Source organism: Mchenga conophoros, linkage group LG10, assembly GCF_057382185.1.
Source record: "Mchenga conophoros isolate Kocher_MC1m ecotype Shallow Benthic linkage group LG10, M_conophoros_male_GT1.1, whole genome shotgun sequence".
Taxonomy (NCBI): domain Eukaryota; kingdom Metazoa; phylum Chordata; class Actinopteri; order Cichliformes; family Cichlidae; genus Mchenga; species Mchenga conophoros.
Window position 1 is genome coordinate 36,489,956 of NC_140535.1, and position 18,552 is coordinate 36,508,507.

The 18,552-nt window shown below is 43.8% G+C and overlaps 2 protein-coding genes across 3 annotated transcripts; both read right to left on the reverse strand.

Annotated features, from left to right (window-relative positions):
* Positions 1-367: 367 nt before the first annotated feature.
* Positions 368-5,517, reverse strand: LOC146566436 (GTPase IMAP family member 8-like). Of its 2 annotated transcripts, none has more exons than XM_085290031.1 (4): positions 5,399-5,517; positions 4,184-4,815; positions 3,274-3,792; positions 368-2,185 (listed from the first exon to the last, which is right to left on the reverse strand). In XM_085290031.1, exons 1-4 carry the CDS (start codon positions 5,404-5,406, stop codon positions 1,389-1,391), a joined length of 1,956 nt encoding a protein of 651 aa, XP_085146157.1. In that variant the 5' UTR covers positions 5,407-5,517; the 3' UTR covers positions 368-1,388. The 2 variants fall into 2 exon arrangements, with proteins under 2 accessions (XP_085146157.1, XP_085146158.1); XM_085290032.1 differs by lacking the exon at positions 5,399-5,517 and adding an exon at positions 4,956-5,375.
* A 4,476-nt stretch (positions 5,518-9,993) lies between these two features.
* On the reverse strand, positions 9,994-17,900 carry LOC146566437 (GTPase IMAP family member 7-like). Its single transcript, XM_085290071.1, has 4 exons — positions 17,600-17,900; positions 17,155-17,193; positions 16,948-17,049; positions 9,994-11,324 (listed from the first exon to the last, which is right to left on the reverse strand). Exons 1-4 carry the CDS (start codon positions 17,619-17,621, stop codon positions 10,558-10,560), a joined length of 930 nt encoding a protein of 309 aa, XP_085146197.1. The 5' UTR covers positions 17,622-17,900; the 3' UTR covers positions 9,994-10,557.
* Between the last annotated feature and the right edge of the window lie 652 nt (positions 17,901-18,552).

The window sequence follows — 18,552 nt, forward strand, 5'->3', positions numbered from 1 at the left end:
GACCAGGACATGTCCTTCAACGCACATATTAAACAAATATGTAAGACTGCTTTCTTCCATTTGTGCAACATCTCTAAAGTTAGAAATATCCTGTCTCAGAGTGACGCTGAAAAACTAGTTCATGCATTTATTACTTCCAGGCTGGACGACTGTAATTCATTATTATCAGGAAGTCCTAAAAACTCCCTGAAAAGCCTTCAGCTGATCCAAAATGCTGCAGCAAGAGTCCTGACAGGGACTAGAAAGAGAGAGCAGATTTCTCCTGTTTTGGCTTCCTGTTAAATCCAGAACATTGTTTTTATCACTGGTGACCATTCAAACAGAAATCTGTCCGTTTTGTAGTCCTGTGGTAATTTTTCCACTCCTTTATCCTGGGATATTTTTCATCCATGCAGCTGTTATTGTTTTTTTCTTTCTTTACAGATTTATCAGATTCTCTGTGACTTTAGTCCATTATATAAAGGAGCAGCTCTAACATCTGTCAAATGTCTTTTTTGACATACTGTCAGAAATTAAGCAACAGAGGACAAAAAGTATTCATACAATTCCTGATTCGTCACAAACTCTCGTACAGGGCAGGACAGTGTGAGCGTCTTTGTTATTTTATCTGCACGAATAAGGAGAAAATTATAAAACATTATTTAATCTTTTCCACCACCTGCATCGTAAGTACAGGTGTGTGGTTCATGTGCTTAAACTGCTCTCTGTGTGACCTTTAACGCCACACACAGGTATGTTAGCGGGCTAGCTGTGCCTGAGCTAAGAGCTTTAGCTCGTCCTCATCCTCACTCTTCTTCTGTGGTGATCAGCTGGTCAGCCACTGCAGGATCAGAGCGACTCACCTCTACATCACTTCCTGCTGGTTGGATGGTATTGATCACTGATCAGGTTTCTTCTTGTTTGTGATGAGCTACATGCTAACAGCCTGTGCTGCAGATCAATAACCAGAGAAACTAATGACGACGAGAGGAAGCGTCACAAACAAACCCCATCACAGTGACCGTGTTTGTTTCAGGACAGAAGCTTTTTAAATAAAGTTAGATTGAATTTGCTGACGGTGGATGATCCTCCACAGTGAGGGAGAAATTAAATCACTGATGTGAGCCTGATACACACCTGTTACCATGGCAATAACCGTGTTGATTCATTCATGTCTCTGTACTTTAATGTGTCAGCTGATCTTAATGCAAACAATTCAGATGGAAAGTGTTTGAAGTATTTATGTTTGTTTTACACAAAGTACAAGTACTATGAAACTGTACTGGAGTAAAAGTTACAGTACAGAGGGCCAATCGTGTTTCAGAAAACTGCTGATCCTGAACAGGAAGCAGACCAAGTCCAGTCAGGTTTTTATTTCCTCAGACGCCTCCAACATCCACCAATCACAGTCAGACATTCAGCTCTCTGAAGAGTTTGTCCAGACGGCTGGCTGTGCTGCAAAAACACCCACAGCAGATATGTACAGTCATTCTGTCCCAGTGCCTGTGCATGTGGATTCTCTCCATTTCCTCCCTTTCCTCACTCAGCCAGTTCATTCCCTCAGACTGTACGCGTAGGTTCCAGTGTTCTCCTCCGTTCTCTGAGATGATGTTCTCTACATGACGGAGGAACTCTCTGACCTGCTCTCTGTTTCCTTTCTGATTATTGTCAAACACACAGAATCTGTCACCACTCACGGAGACCAGTGCAGACACACAGCTGTTAGACTGGATCATCTGATCGATGGACCGACCTCTCAGCTCATCTCCGTGAGTGAAGAGCACCATGGAGGAGTTACTAGGATGACGACGACGACGATGATGATGATCATCATCATAAAACATTTTTCTGAGAGCGGTGAGGAGCGCAGAATCTTCCCTGGACATCCTGCCTATCCTGACCACGAACACCACGGCGTGAGGTCCTGGATCAGACTGTTGTCTAATCATCTCGAGGCGTTTTCCCAGCTGATCTTCATCCGAGTCTCTGGCTGTGAATCCTGGAGTGTCGACCACTGTGATCCAACAGCCCTCCACTGCTGCTGACCCAGAGACCACCTCAGCTGGGACCGGTTCAAACCCACATCCTGTCGGGAACTGCTCCGATCCCAGGATGGTGTTTCCTGCTGAGCTCCGCCCTCCTCTAGACAGACCAATCAGAATGACTCTCCTGTCCACCAGTGTGAGAGACGCCATGAGATGATCACCTGGAAGAGAAACACGCTGATGTTAAACTGCAGCCATGATGAAGGAGCTGAGAGCTTAAAGCGCCCTCTGCTGGACAGCAGCAGAGACACAGCAGAGCGTTCAGCCGAGTCTAAAGAGGAGCAGTGAGTGAAACCAGTGACCGACACCAGTGACCAGCATTAGATCCCCCAGACTGTAAAATGTGAGCTGGAGTGAATCTTAGCTCAGATTTCAGGGTTTCTTTGAGCTTTAGGTAGAAAAGTCACTTCAGACGAATCTGACTGAGGGCAGAAGTGAGAGAAACCCCGTCCAAGCTAACGTGGAGCTTCAGGCAGGAGCAGCTCAGTGAATAATTACATGTGAGGGTGTGTTTGTGCTGGAGCTGTGCGACATGACCAACCCTTACATCCCGACACACATCTATCGTCCCGACAATGATATTAATCACAAAATTTACATTTTCTGTAAATTCAGTGAATCTCAATCAGCTCGACCTGCGTGAAGTGAATGTTGGAACGGCCGCCATTTTCTTTGTATTTATCACGTGGCGTGCTGCGGGGAAAAGCCTGTTCTAACGTTTGAGTCTAATATGAAACGAGAGATGTTTTACCTTCATCATGTCATCATATCACACAGCTCTAGTTTGTGCACCAAGTTCAGAGGAATGAGGCTCAGCGAGGTCATAAATGAGTTTCCTTTGATGTGCAAATGAAACCTAACATCTGTATGTCACAGGTATGTGCTGCGTTACACACAAACACACAACATCATGTTACAGACATGGACATCCGGCCCTGAACACACCGATCAAACTTCCTGAGGATCTAAAATCATCTTTTCCTTCGTGCAGTCATTAAATATGTGTGCACGGATCAGCTGATCCATGCTGACACACGTGGGTCATGTGACATGTGGATTTTTGGGACTTCTTTAACAGATAAATACATGCTGCGTTCAGGGTCCTGAGGAAAGCTGGGACACTCGAGGTTTTCCTGTCTTAGTTCCCCTGAACGCAGCATGCTGTCACAGGCTCGGTGTAGAAGCATATGAAGGTTATCACAGGGTTTAAATGAGCTGCTGTGGGCAGACAGGAAGCTGTGAAGGTTACCTGCTTTCTGCAGCAGCTCTCTGACCTGCTTTCGTCCTCCTCCTTCATTGTTGAACAGGTGAGTCCTCCCTGCGAACCTCTGCACCACCTGATGGAGAGGACCTGCTTCATCTTCAGAAACAAAGTCCTGCAGACTTTTGTCCTTTAAGGCGTCTCCTCCTGTGAACAGCAGGTAGCTGTTCTCAAACCGCCGAGGCCCGAGGACTCTGATCGCTGTCTCCACGGCGCGCCGGTCCTCCTCGGTGAACTGACCGACTCTGACCACCACCAGAGACAGAACAGGTGTGGAGGAGTGGGGCAGGCCCAGGTAGTACTTTTCAATCAGCTCCTCTGATCCTAAAAGTCCCGGAGTGTCGATCACTGTGATCAGCTTCCCAAACCTCTGTCCCGTTTCCTCTCTGATTCCTGTCGTCACCGCTTTGAGGGAAGCCCTCGACTCAAACGCCGCTCGGCCTATGATGGTGTTTGCAGAAGCGCTTTTGCCCACAGCGGTGTTTCCCAGCAGGACGATGGAGACACCTGGACCAGAACAGACAGAAGGAACATGATGAAGAGCAGTGACAGGTAAACAGCCTGTCTGCACTCACACTGCTGCTGCCTCACAATCAGTCTCCTCATTACTCCACACAGCGACAGCCTGACGCAGTGACAGCCTCGTGGCTGAGAGCACGACGCCCTCTGAGGGCAAACGTGGGGCTCGTACTGATGTTATGATTATTACTCCTCATACTGAGGTGACGACACTGATGTGTCCAAAACTGAACGGACTAAATGTGAACGGTTCTTATAGATTCACTGCTTCTGTCTAACAGTGATCCACCTGACAGGTCAGAGGTCAGGATGACTGACCTGAACTCTCACCTGTCTGCCTGCCTCACCTGAGGAGAGCCTGGGCTTGTTTCTAACGTACCTTCTGCTTTGAATCCCAGCAGCTCGCGGGTCCTGTGGCGTTTAGCCTTCTTCAGCAGCTCTCTCACTTGCAGCTCTCTCACTTGCCCCTCGTCTTGAGGCTCTTCATTGTTGAACAGATGATACCTGTCCCCGAACTTCTTAATGACGTCTTGGAGCGGGCTTCTCTTAGACTGGCTGATGAGATCCTGCAGTGACATGTCCAGCTCATCTCCACCTGTGAAGAGCAGGAAGCTGTTTGCCAGACCTTCATCGCCAAGGACTGTGATGGCTGCCTGCACAGCCTCCTTTTCCTTATCCGTGAAACGATCAGTCGTAACCAGCACCAGGAACAGCAGAGGGGTGGAGGACCGCAGGAGACCCTGGCAGAAGGTTTTCAGTTCCTCTTTTGAGCTTACAATTCCTGGAGTGTCGATCACTCGGATCACCTGTCCTAAAATGGTTCCTGTTTCCTCTTGGATTCCCATCGTCATCGGTCCCCACCCTCCACTCAACCTAAACGCTGCTCGTCCTAAAATCGTGTTACCAGAAGCGCTCTTTCCCACTCCACTGCGTCCCATCAGGACGACGGTGAGATCAGGATCTGGAGACTGAGCCATTCCTGGATCCAGACGGTGCATCTTCTTCCTCGCCCTGAGGACACACAGAGGTCAGAGTGATGAAGAGCAGTATAATCACAGTCCTGTGTCACACCTGAGTGTGTGAGTTCAAGCACAAACACACATAAGTGCACTCGTTCTTCATTTTAGTTGTTATGGAGCAGCGGCCCCCACCTCCCCGTGCAGTCAGCCTTCAGCGTGCAGGTATGCAGTCTCTGCCGTTGGTTTGCACTCCCCGTTTCAAATCAACCTGCAGAACAGGACGAACTGGTGCACACGGGCCCTCAGGTAAAACGGTGACAGTCGCAGTGAAAAGATAAGGTGAGCTTTCCTGCTGCTGTCCTCACTCTCAGAGCGCTAAATATGAGGCGAGACCTTTCTGAACTCTGTGCTCTCTGGAGGAGGCAGCTCGTGACTCCGTCCAAACTACTGTAATCCACCTCTGTAACCAGTAGGTTACAGGTTATGCTCTGGAATCTGAGTACTTTACATGTTTCCCTGTCAGCGCGCACCTGTATGACATTAACAAACCCGGACCGGTAACAACCGCAGCTGCAGCGCCAGGACCGCCCGGACCAGCGCTGGTCCCGGTCAGTCCCGGTCACTGTTGGACTCACCTCATCATCTTACGGGTCCGACACAGACCTCTCTGCGATAGTGCGACGCTCTTCACTGTGGTCCGCGTCCCCACAGGACCGGAAACACAATAGCTCCTTCAAAATAAAACAACTTCTTAAACGGAACTCTTTAAAAACTTGCACGCAACATCAGCCCGCGATTTGCCGTGAATACTATTCTTCTAAGTCAGGGGTGTCAAACATAAATAATTAGGCAATAGTTAAACAAATAAATAATGGAAAACTTCCTGTTTTCTTTAAACTATCCAGTATACCATATATTCTCTCTCTCTTTTACAATCGATCTTTTTCTTACAGTTTAGGACCAAACAGTCATGCTGACACTACAGCAGCATTTCTTTACCGTGTAGACAAACTGAGACATTTTAAAATTACACTTCTTATTCTTCTTATATGAATTTATCCCACAGATTAAATGCATAGTTAGACTTTGTTACACTAACAGAAAGGGCAGTTTTACTGGTCCGGCCCACGTCAGATCAAAGTAAGTCAGTTTAAAATGAGTTTGGTGACAGACTGCAAGAGGTTGAAAGCATAGAGCAGGTTTGAAAACATCCTTCTCCACTGGTTTAGTAGGACAATATACATTAATATCACCAACAATGAAAACCTTTATATATATAACATATTTTGGAGTTATTTAGTTGGACAGTAAATAACAAAACAGGATGACTGCTACCAAGCTCAAACATATTTAGTTCAGAACTAGAGAAGGTAAATACATTTACTGTGTATGGTTTAGTTAGTGTTGCTATGACAAGGTGTTGTGGCTGTGTAGCTCCTGTGAAAACTAAGGTCTCTAATCAGAAGTACCTGACTCCGTGGTATAATTCTCAAACACGTACCCTAAAGCAGATGACTTGTAAGCTGGAGAGGAAATGGCGTGTCACAAATTTAGAGGATCATCATTTAGCCTGGAGAAATAGTTTGCTGCTTTATAAGAAAGCCCTCCACAAAGCCAGAACATCTTACTCTTCATCACTGATTGAAGAAAATAAGAACAACCCCAGGTTTCTCTTCAGCTCTGTAGCCAGGCTGACAAACAGTCAGAGCTCTGTTGAGCCAACCATCCCTTTAACGTTAACTAGTAATGACTTCATGAACTTCTTCACAAATAAAATTTTTATCATTAGAGAAAAAATTACCAGTAATCATCCCACAGATGTAATATTATCTACAGCTACTCTTAGTACCATTGATGTTAAGTTAGACTCTTTTTCTCCAATTGATCTTTCTGAGTTAACTTCAATAATTACTTCCTCCAAACCATCAACGTGTCTTTTAGACCCCATTCCTACAAAGCTGCTCAAAGAAGTCCTGCCATTAATTAATGCTTCGATCTTAAATATGATCAACCTATCTCTAATGATCGGCTATGTACCACAGGCCTTCAAGCTGGCTGTAGTTAAACCTTTACTCAAAAAGCATCTCTAGACCCAGCAGTCTTAGCTAATTATAGGCCAATCTCCAACCTTCCTTTCATATCAAACATCCTTGAAAGAGTAGTTGTCAAACAGCTAACAGATCATCTGCAGAGGTTTATTTGAAGAGTTTCAGTCAGGTTTCAGAGCTCATCACAGCACAGAAACAGCTTTAGTGAAGGTTACAAATGATCTTCTTATGGCCTCTGACAGTGGACTCATCTCTGTGCTTGTCCTGCTAGACCTCAGTGCAGCGTTCGATACTGTCGACCATAATATCCTATTAGAGCGATTAGAACATGCTGTAGGTATTACAGGTACTGCACTGCAGTGGTTTGTATCATATCTATCTAATAGACTCCAGTTTGTGCATGTAAATGGAGAGTCCTCTTCACACACTGAGGTTAATTATGGAGTTCCACAGGGTTCAGTGCTAGGACCAATTCTGTTTACATTATACATGCTTCCCTTAGGCAGCATCATTAGAAGACATAGCATACATTTACACTGCTATGCAGATGAAGGGGTCAGCACAGAGACTACAAGCCCATTATCATCAATGGAGCTCCAGTGGAGAGGGTGCAGTCCTTCAAGTATCTTGGTGTCCACATCTCCTCAGACCTGACATGGGCTGCCCACATTCAGGTCCAGACCAAAAAGGCTAGGCAGCGCCTGTATCACCTACGACAACTGAGGAAGTTCAGGGTCTCTCCAAAGATCCTCAGGATTTTCTATACAGGCGCTGTGGAGAGCATCCTCACACAGAACATGACATCGTGGTTTGGGAACAGCTGTGTGAAGGACCAAAAAGCTCTCCAGAGAGTGATCCGTACAGCAGAACGCTGCTGCAGGATTGCTCTCCCCCCGCTTCAGGACACCTACACCAGGAGATGCCGGACTAGAGCAGTGCAGATACTGAAGGACCCGTCCCATCCTGGCAACAAACTGTTCCAACTTCTGCAATCTGGTAGAAGGTTCCGCATCTTCCGGGCAAGGACAGAGAGACTCAAGAGGAGCTTCTATCCCCAAGCCATCCGTGCCCTAAACACACACACCCGCCCTCTCACATCATCTATAATTGACTGAGACAGGACTCTTCCAGACACTAAACCAAGGCACAATGTACATTTCAATTCCTTTAATTTTAAATATGTTTATATTGTCTATCCTGTAAAATAGTCAGATGTCTATTCATATTAATGTACAGAATTCACCTGCTTGCTGCTACTACTGCACATTCACCCAATGTATATACTATATATATATATATATATGTATATATAATGTTCTTCCTCTACACCCCCCCCCCCCCCCCCCCCCGCCCCCAAATTTTTGCACATGTCGAGGAGCGTGTCAGGCTACATTTCACTGTGTGTTATACTTTTATAACTATGCATGTGACAAATAAAGAACCTTGAACCTTGATGACACCCAGCTCTATCTGTCCATGAAGCCAGATAACACACACCAATGAGTTAAACTGCAGGAATGTCTTAAAGACATAAAGACCTGGATGGCCGCTAACTTTCTGCTTCTTCATTCAGATCAAACTGAGGTTATTGTACTCGGCCCTGAAAATCTTAGAAATATGGTATCTAACCAGATTCTTACTCTGGATGGCATTACCTTGGCCTCCAGTAACACTGTGAGGAACCTTGGAGTCATGTTTGACCAGGACATGTCCTTCAATGCACATATTAAACAAATATGTAAGACTGCTTTCTTCCATTTGTGCAACATCTCTAAAGTTAGAAATATCCTGTCTCAGAGTGACGCTGAAAAACTAGTTCATGCATTTATTACTTCCAGGCTGGACGACTGTAATTCATTATTATCAGGAAGTCCTAAAAACTCCCTGAAAAGCCTTCAGCTGATCCAAAATGCTGCAATTTCAATTTCAATTTTATTTCTATAGCACATTTAAAAGTCACAGGTACAACAAAGTGCTTCACAGACGAGCCATACTTGCAAATTTACAACAAAAGAGAACAGTCAACAACAAAGAAATACAGTTATAGGATGGTAATATTACAGCAAGCACGAACCGGGAGGAAATTAGACTAAGTAGTTTGAAAGGCAAGCTTAAACAAATGGGTTTTTAACCGTGATTTGAAGGATTGAATAGTTTCCGACGCAGCAAGAGTCCTGACAGGGACTAGAAAGAGAGAGCAGATTTCTCCTGTTTTGGCTTCCTGTTAAATCCAGAATTCAAAATCCTGCTCCTCACATACAAGGTCTTAAATAATCAGGCCCCATCTTATCTTAATGACCTTGTAGTACCATATCACCCTATTAGAGCACTTCGCTCTCGCTCTGCAGGCCTACTTGTTGTTCCTAGAGTATTTAAAAGTAGAATGGCCCCGCCCCTCCCTGAGCCTGGTTCTGCTGGAGGTTTCTTCCTGTTAAAAGGGAGTTTTTCCTTCCCACTGTCGCCAAAGTGCTGCTCATAGGGGGTCATATGATTGTTGGGTTTTTCTCTGTATCTATGAAGCGCCTTGAGGCGACTTTTGTTGTGATTTGGCGCTATATGAATAAAATTGAATTGAATTGAAAAGAAGACGTCACACAACGCGCTCTGTTTAGACCCAGACCAAACAAGGTTTGACTGATGGCCTCAATATAAAGACTTCGGACTTTACGTTTCCCAATTTTTGCTTTAAGTTATAAAGTTTTTTGTTATTTACATTTGGCCTAATAATGATCCTTATTGCTGTTTTAGAGGAGCGCTGCTTCAAATGATAGCTGCAGATTTCTGTCAGAATCTGCAGATTATACAGAACAAATAAAATGTTCAAGTTTCTCCAACGTTGTCTTCCCAACAGTTTCACTGACATCTACACTGGATGGCCAGGAAGCGTTCGCGATGTCTTCTCCACTGCTAATAATCGGCGTCTGTCTTGTGTCAGTAACGTAAAAGACGGATTTAATGCGACTTGACCGCAAGTCGCATTAAATAAAACAGCAGTCGCTTTCTAAAACATCGGAGATGTATCGGATTCAGGACCACATACGAAAGTGACCCAGGTCGGATTTGAAAATATCAGATTTGTGCCGTTCACACTGTCATGATCGGATAGATGGGTCACATAGGGTCAGAAAAGTCTTTCACCTGCAGCGTGAACGCAGCCAAAATATGAGGGATGAAAAAAAAAGGAAAATTTCATCTTTTTATTTTGTCAGTAATAAAAAGTGACATTAAACAAACTTTGACAGTGAAGTATGGTATATAAAAGCACTTTCTCCAGGTTACACAAAATACATCAAAATCATGAGACAAACATGAAGATGTGTTCATAGATGCTACATTTCCTTATGAGACACTGGTCACGATGCACTTTGGCCACACGTTAAACTAGCACAGATTCAGAGCATGGCATCATTTCTCCATCTGCACATGAACAGCTGAAAGTCTGTCATTAAGATCGAGGTTGATCACGGTTTCTGTGGGATTCATAAACTTCCTGTTTCTTTACAGCTCCTCACTCAGTGTAACATTAAAGTGAACAGAGGGTTCATTTTCATCACACATAGAAAAAGAACAAGAGAAGATGCATAAACATGTACACAAAACAGGCTGCTGGAGTCTGATGTCAGTCTGTCCACTCATGGGCTTCCATGACAGTGATCACATGACCTGGATGCACTACCATCATGGATTAAACAGAACAGATGAAGGATGAGAGTGAACCTTCAGTCTGCTGAGGAAGTGTGAGCAGCTCAGTTCAGCCTCAGCTTCTCGTGGAACCTTTTAAGGATTTTATCAAAGGAGGCATCTTTGGCCACCTGCTCCACAAACTGACGAACTCCGCTCGCTAAAGCTCGATAATATCGCTGCACCTCCTCCCGTTCAGACTGCCATTCCTTCTCCACCTGCTGTTTCTCCTCCTGAGCCTCCTTCAGCTTCTTCTCGTACTTTAATTCCACTGCTTTGATTTCCTCCGTCAGCTTCTTCTCGTAGAACTCTCTGAGCTCTGACTCTCTCTGTTTCAGCATCTCCTCCACCTGCAGGTAGGTTTTGTTGGAGTAAAACTCTCCTCTGTGGTCGGCCACCATCTTGTCGACCTTCTTCAGCAGATCCAGGACTTGACCACGGTCGTTGGCTCTGAGATTGTTGAAGACGTGGTATCTGTTTTCAGCCTTCCTCAGGACCTCCTGCAGCTCAGTCCCTGCTGTCTTCAACATGTGATCAAAGTCTGCTTTGACTTTGTCTCCGTGGGTGAAGAGGATCATGGTGTACCTCCAGGCACCCTCTCCAAAGATCTCCTCCACCTTCTTCACGGCGTCTCGTTCCTCTGCTGAGAAGCGTCCCACCCTGATGACCAGCAGGATGGCGTGGGGCCCCGGGGCCGACATGTTGATGCATTTGGAGATCTCCCTCTTCACGGCGTCTTCAGACATCGTGGTGTCGAAGAGGCCGGGAGTGTCCACCACAGAGATGGTCCTCTGGAACAGCTTCTCCTGCTGCTTGGAGCACTCAGCCGTCACTGAGGAGGAAACAGATCAGTTAGACTCTTGTTTTTAAAAAAGTGAACTTTATGGAAACTCTTGGCATGTCTAAACATAAATAATCATTTCACCCTCTTCATCAGAGTGCAGATGATATACTCTGTAACAAATGGCATAGACACACATGGCAGCTCTTCTGAGGTAAACGCTCCAGTCTGTCCTTATTAGAGATGGACCGATCCGATATTACGCATCGGTATTGGTCTGATACTGACCTAAATTACTGGATCGGATATCGGAGAGAAACAACAAATGTAATCCGATCCATTAAATATCAAAAAAGCACCTCACCAAACGTGCGACATGGTGTTACTCAGCTCATAACCGTAGCACGTCGGAGGGTGATAGAGCGGCTGCGGCGGACGAGACCTGTCAGCGGTCTGGTTGAGCATTTGGAGGCTCGCTACCAAACCTGCATTTAATCTCAGAGAAATGTATCCAGACAAGTAAAGCAAGTGTGCAAGTTCATCTCTGAATGTTTGTTAAGCATCACAGCGTTAAGCTTAACAACCGATATCTGGAGCGACTGCCTCTCTCTCCTGCTGCTACTTCAATGCAGGGGCGATTTTAGCCCATTTTTGGAGGTGCTTCAGCCCCAAAATGAATCAAAGCACCCCCAAAGACTTCTTACTTTTTTTTTTTTTTTTTTTTTACATCATTTGCTGTTTGTGTGACACACTACTAAAAATATAAAAAACACACAGTACTGTACTTGTTTGAGACGTAACATGTTAGCAACAAAAGTAAAGATAACCCCCCCTCCCAAAATGGTTTGTTCCAGTTTGCGTCTCCCCTGCTCTGGGTCTAGGATGGTGGCTGAGACGCAGCGGAGCAGAGGTGGAAGTGTCTGGCTTAAAACAGGACATGTTGGCTGCATTTAACCTTCAGTTACTCTTCATATAGTTGGTAGGAAAAACATTACACCAGGTAACCTGCAGTGTTGAAAACGTGTTTTCTGACGATGTTTGCTGCCCTACAATCCGTCCTGCTCTGTAAAATCAGCCACATCTGACCGTCCTGTTGCTCCCATTGAAATGTTTACAGCCTGTTTAAAATCTAAGACTTATAATTGTCCGTAGCTGCTGTTGTTACCACCGTCCTGTTAGAAATGGATACTGACTGCATGCTCATTAACCTTATAACTGTGTGTGTGTGTGTGTGTGTGTGTGTGTGTGTGTGTGTGTGTGTGTGTGTGTGTGTGTATATACAGACAGCCAGGTTCATAATGGATATGTGGAAGATTTTTCAAAGAAAGGAGCCACGTCAGCTAAAAGTGTAAAATCAGGAATAATGTTGGATCAGTGTTTATATCTTTTATGTTTTTGGTTATTTGCCTTTTGGTTGAAAATACACTGAGAGGACTTTTTGTTATTGATCTTAATAGAATTTTTTTTTCATATTAATGTAATTTTTCATCTAATTGAATCTATGTGTGTGATTGTGAGTCCAAAGAGGGAACGTGAGGAGAAAGGTCAGGAAGAAGCAAACTTTTTACAGTGTGGACCACCTGAGAAAATGTCAAGCTCTCCCAGGTACCACTATGAAAGCATGAAACTCATAAATCTGACAACACAAAATTAGCATCTGCAGTAAAGATTTTTTCATGCATTCTACCACAGGGAAAGTTGCCTCCATTTTTATAGTTTTTATTAATATTTTGTAATAATTTATTTGTAATAATTTATTCTGTTTTGGGAGTGTTTTTATTAGGGGTGCAACGATACACAAAATTCACGGTTCGGTTCGATACTTTGGTGTTACGGTTCGATATTTTTTCGATACAAAAAAATGTTCATGCCTTTTTAATTTGTCATTTATTAAAATTATAAATATATATTTTAACTCAAAAGTACAGTTTTTAAATTTAACCCTAACCCTTGTGTGTGTTTTTTATTTTGACAGCGAATGCGCACCTGCGGACCACTTATGTGCAGCCCTGGTTATTTAGCTCGTCATATTGCAGCCACAGAAATTCTTTTGTCCATGAAACCATAAAGCTGCACTTTCTTTTTGCCTTATAGTCTGATTTGTCATAACTTCTCCGTTTTGTGGTAAGCTTTTCTTTGGCTGTCACTTCTTCACCCTGACCTGTCTTATTTGGCTCAGCAGAACTAAAATATATATCCTGCTGCTTTTACACGCTCACATAAGCTCAGCGATTCTCTGCGCGATCAACCTCTCACATGTTTAAGCTGCGGGAGATTTCACTTGTCATGTTTGCATAGTAAGCTAACGATTAATAAGACGATGTCAGAGGAATTGGTGCACAAATTATCATCACTCACAGATCAGTGCTGTCGCTCTCTATACACAGTTCACACGATTGCAAAGTGAAAGCAAAAAAACAAGCGCAAATTCAAACGCGATTTCAATATGTCACATATTGACAGTGGCTCACCGATGCCAATGACATAATTACCCAGCTACATTTCTGAAAGAATGCAAAAGCATTGACATATATTTTTCCTTCCTACAATAGCCCGACGGGCAGGGCAGAGATAGATTTTGGTAGCCCGACTGGAAAAATCGCTAGCCCCAGGACGTCGGGCTAGTGATATTGCGAGCCCTGTATCTGATTGAGGAATCACTCATCTTTGTCTTTGCACTAGGATGATGTCGGTGTAAATGTGCAGTCATATTCGTTGTGTTCCCACTAGTGCTTTCAGGTTAATCTCGTTGAAATGACCTTAACGCCACAACACGGCAAATCTCCGTTAACGAGCTACCGCGGATCGCCCCGTGCGTGGGGCTAGACGGCCAACACGTTAACGAGCTAACTGCGCTAACACACTAGCTCCCACTTTAGTCCATGACTCGCTTACCTTCAGGGTCATACGTCACATGAAAACCAAAATAATTCCAAACGCCAGATCTGAATGAGGGTGGGCGAGGTCCATGTTGCAAGGAGAGCTTAACTTCTGTCTCGCTAGCTTGCCCTGCGCTCTTCCGGTTCAATATCGATACGAATATCGTTGCACCCCTAGTTTTTATGCATCTGTATTATACAAACACATTAAAAGTGAATCTCTGTCCAAAAAATGCACTCAGTTTACTTTTTACTCACTGTGAGCATCATTCATTATTCTCCCAGTAATTAAGGTTAATATATGTATTTTTATTCCAATCCATTCTATTTTGGCAACATTTAAATAACCTTGATCAGATTTGATGGTTTTGTTACAGACTTTAAAAAAGTGTTTTGCTTTTCTTTCACAAATGTGGGATTAAATTGTGTTAAAATGTGCAAAGCAGTGATGTCATGTTTTGTGACGAGGACCCAGGCACAGAGAGACTTGATGAATTTAAGAATCTTATGATTTAATAAAGAAATTTGCAGACTTGCACAGAGATGGTAAAATTATGATGACTGATAGCGGAGACGAAGACAGCAGACGGTGAGGACAGGGAGGAACAGGGGCTTAAATGCACCAAGGAGACAGTCAGAGACAACTCGGGACAACATTTAAGGATGCAGGGACTGACAGAGACGGGGACGACGTCTCATCGTGACGCGTAAAGTTTATCTTGCCTGGCTGGGCAGCTCTCTGGGTGCTCGGCACCCCCACAGCTCTGATCCTAGAATCGCCCCTACTTCAATCATGAAACTGATCAGTGATCAGCTGATCGTCTCTCGTTTGTTTATCGTTCACTTTGCAGCAGAAAGAGGAAACCAGCGGCTGAACAACAGCAGCACGTTTAAGCTTGATCAGCTGTTGTTAGAATTTATTTAATATTACTTTCTACTCCAGGATCTTTTTCTACAGCTGACGTAACTGTGCAGGGGCGGATCTAGCAAAGTTTAGCCAGGGGGGCCGATAGGGCATGAACAGGGAAAAGGGGGCACAAAGACATACTTTTCTTTCTTATTCTCATTTAAAATGTCGAGCTTTTAATTAATTATCTGAATCTTACACCCAAAGTTTTAATCTGATGTAAAATGTACAGAAGTCCATTACTGTAGTAACTGTTAAGTCTAATATACCCTGGTAAGCTGTAGTACTTTTTCCTTTGGGAACCATCTGTGCAGTCTGCTGAAGAAAGATGTTGAATCTATTTAATTATTCTTGAAAAATAATTTATTTCTGGGCATTTTTTTTTTTAAAAACGTGCATTAAATTAAAGTTGATTTCATCAGTTAAGCATCACGAGGTGGAGGGTGGGGGTGGTTCGGTCATTTTTTGGGGGGAGGGGGGTTTTGCTGGGAGTTTGCAACCCTATTGGTTAGGGTGCTTAATATTTCAGCTAAGTACTCTTTAAAATACCAGAATAGGGAGGATGGAGCAGGTTTAAGTTTATTAGATTGATCAGTTTTGCTGAACTATGAAATATTTTGGGTGCAGTGTATTTTTTTACACACAGGTGTAACAGAATAGCTTTAGTGTTGTTGTTTATTTTAACTTGAGTATGAACTTGTTGTTGTTTTTCCATAACTTGTGTATCTGCAAATATACACATTCTGTATTTTTCATATGAAAGAAACTATACGGTGGTGGGGCTTGCTAATTTCTTGTTTTTGATTTATGTATGTTATGTTTTGTTTTACTTCATAGGTTTCATATGTTGTTTGTTTAATTTAAGACAAAAAAAATTAAATGAATGAGAGGTAAAACTTGAGGGGGTAGGGACAAATAAGTAAATACTTCAGCCTACTCCTTTTCAAACAAATAATGGAACGATATTTTGTAATGATTGTGAAGGCACATGTTTGAAATGTTTGAAATAAAAATGAACTGAACTTATACAAAATGTAGCAAGATATTAAAAAAAACAGTTTGATTGATTATAAAAAACGCTATATCGGATTTATATCGGTATCGGCTGATATCCAGATTTATGATATTGTATCGGACATAAAAAAGTGAAATCGTGCCATCTTTAGTCCTTATCTGCAGCTTGTATCTGCCCGTAGCTCGTTGCCACAGGTGAGGACAGGAATGCAGACCGACCAGCTTCCGTGCTCAGCTCTATGCACTGGTAAAGCCTCCAACTGTTGAACTGTCAGTAATGCCTTACTTAAAGTCTTCTAACTTTACTCCAACCAGGAATGAACAGTGTGGACCAAGAATCACTGTTCACTGATCCCTGCTCTTGAACGGGGCGACCACCACCCAATCTTCTGGTCCAGAGGCATCACCCACAACTTCCAGAAGTTACAGACGCATTTCAACCAGGAAATCCAGAGCCTTAAGGCCCTCAGGCAGAGTCTCATCCATTCCAGAGGCCTGGCCACAGGTGGAGGCGGGTGGTGTGAATGCCCAAGTTTGTGAATGTGATAACTCCAGAGCAAGCCAGCATAAGCTTTTTGTGATCTTGGACCTATTTGAATCTCTCTGACCTTGAACTCAAGGTCAAAGGGGAACTTTTCTGAAAATAACCTAGTATCTCCACAGGTACAGCTGCTAGGAGAGAGGCAGCACTTCTACTTTCTTTAGATTTGATCTTGATTTAAAACTGCTCTTGCACCTTTGCCTGCGACCTTCTGTTTCTTAGTCCTTGTTTCGGTTGTGCAGACAGAGACCTTCATATTATTAGACACCCTCGTGTGTGTGTGTGTGTGTGTGTGTGTGTGTGTGTGTGTGTGTGTGTGTGTGTGTGTGTTACCTGAGGCAGAACCAGTTGCTGCTCTGAAGACGTCCTTTCCCAGGATGGTGTTTCCACTGGAGCTCTTCCCTACTCCAGTCTTCCCAACCAGAACCAGCCTCACTGAACACAGACACACATGTCAGCTCACTGTTTGATTCCCTAAACTGACTCTTTATCTCAGGTTCAGCGACAGCTGTGTGTGTTTATACAAACATCTGGACTTACAGCTCACAGGTTCGTCCTTACTGTTTCTCCTTGCCCCCACTATTCAGACACACAGATAAATGAAAGAGTTCTTACTGATGATCTGGTAAAAACTACATATTTGTTCTGTGACTTTTATATATCCTTTATTTATCTAGTAAAAAATTAAAATTGCATTAAAAATGTGTTTTTTGGGAGGAAACTGGGCAAGAGGACAGCAGAGAAATACAACAATAGTTTAAGTGACCAAAAAGGACCGGATTGGTTATAATGTAGCCGCTTTGTAAATCTTGTCCACTAACGTCTCTTTACCAATATAAAGTAAAGACGTTACGCATTAAAACACACGGAAACACTGGAAATCAGTTTCTGGCACAACACTGGTCTAACAGGTTCTCCCTCAGCGAGAAACTCCGGATCCTGACGCTGTCGGTATCCGCAGGTAAAATAAAGCCCACCGACTCACCTGCCGGTACACTCGCTGCCATCTGCGCTTGTTGCTGCTTCTGCCGGACAACTTCAGCTCCGAGTCCGGATCCTCAAACTCTGGAAAGAGCTCGCCTCTACCTAACCAGTGCAGGGAAACACCGACTGTGTTTAACACAGGTGCGAAATGCCCTACCGGAAACTCAGTTTGCTGTACCTGCCACACCTGCTGCTTCACTATCCAATCACAGTGAGATCTCGGAGTGGAGAATCTGCGCTGTAATAAACCGTTCAGCCTAAAGTGGAGGAGCTTCACTGTGCAGAGGAAACGTCAGCTGACGACTTATTTAAAAGCATCACTCTCACTGATCGATCTGAATTTTCTCTCTTTCTCATTAACCTGGTTTCTATTTTCAAGTGAAATTACTATATCTGCTGGCGCCCTTACTCGTGGTGACGGGGTAACTTTGGTCGAGACGTTGAGGTACGTGATGTCATCACGGTGTTTGCTATGGGCTTTCCTACGGCGCCGGAAAGATGGAGGTGCGCTGTGTGTAAATGAAGATGAACCATATGAACTGCCTTGTCTATGTTGATGGCTGAAGGCTAAAGAGAGAGAGTCCCGTCCGTGCCTCTCTTATCCTCCACACCCTCCACATGATCACTGATCAATGGCCCTGAGTAGCATTTTCAGCGAGTAGGGGGATGATCTCTGATCTGCTGCTTAGAAATTCATACTGGAGTGCAAAATTAAAACCAATGGAAGATGGACAAGAAAAATTCAAAGCCATCAGGTGCCAAAGATACAGGTAAGCAGATGTGTTATTGGATAATGGCAGGTCATCCTGAAACAATCATAATCAGAATACTTTATTAATCCCTGAGGAAACTTTGCGGGTTATAGTTGTTCCAGGAAGAAATGGTAAAAACAGTAACAGACTAAACTCCAAATAATACAATATGCTACAGATTTTACACATTTAAGAAATAGCA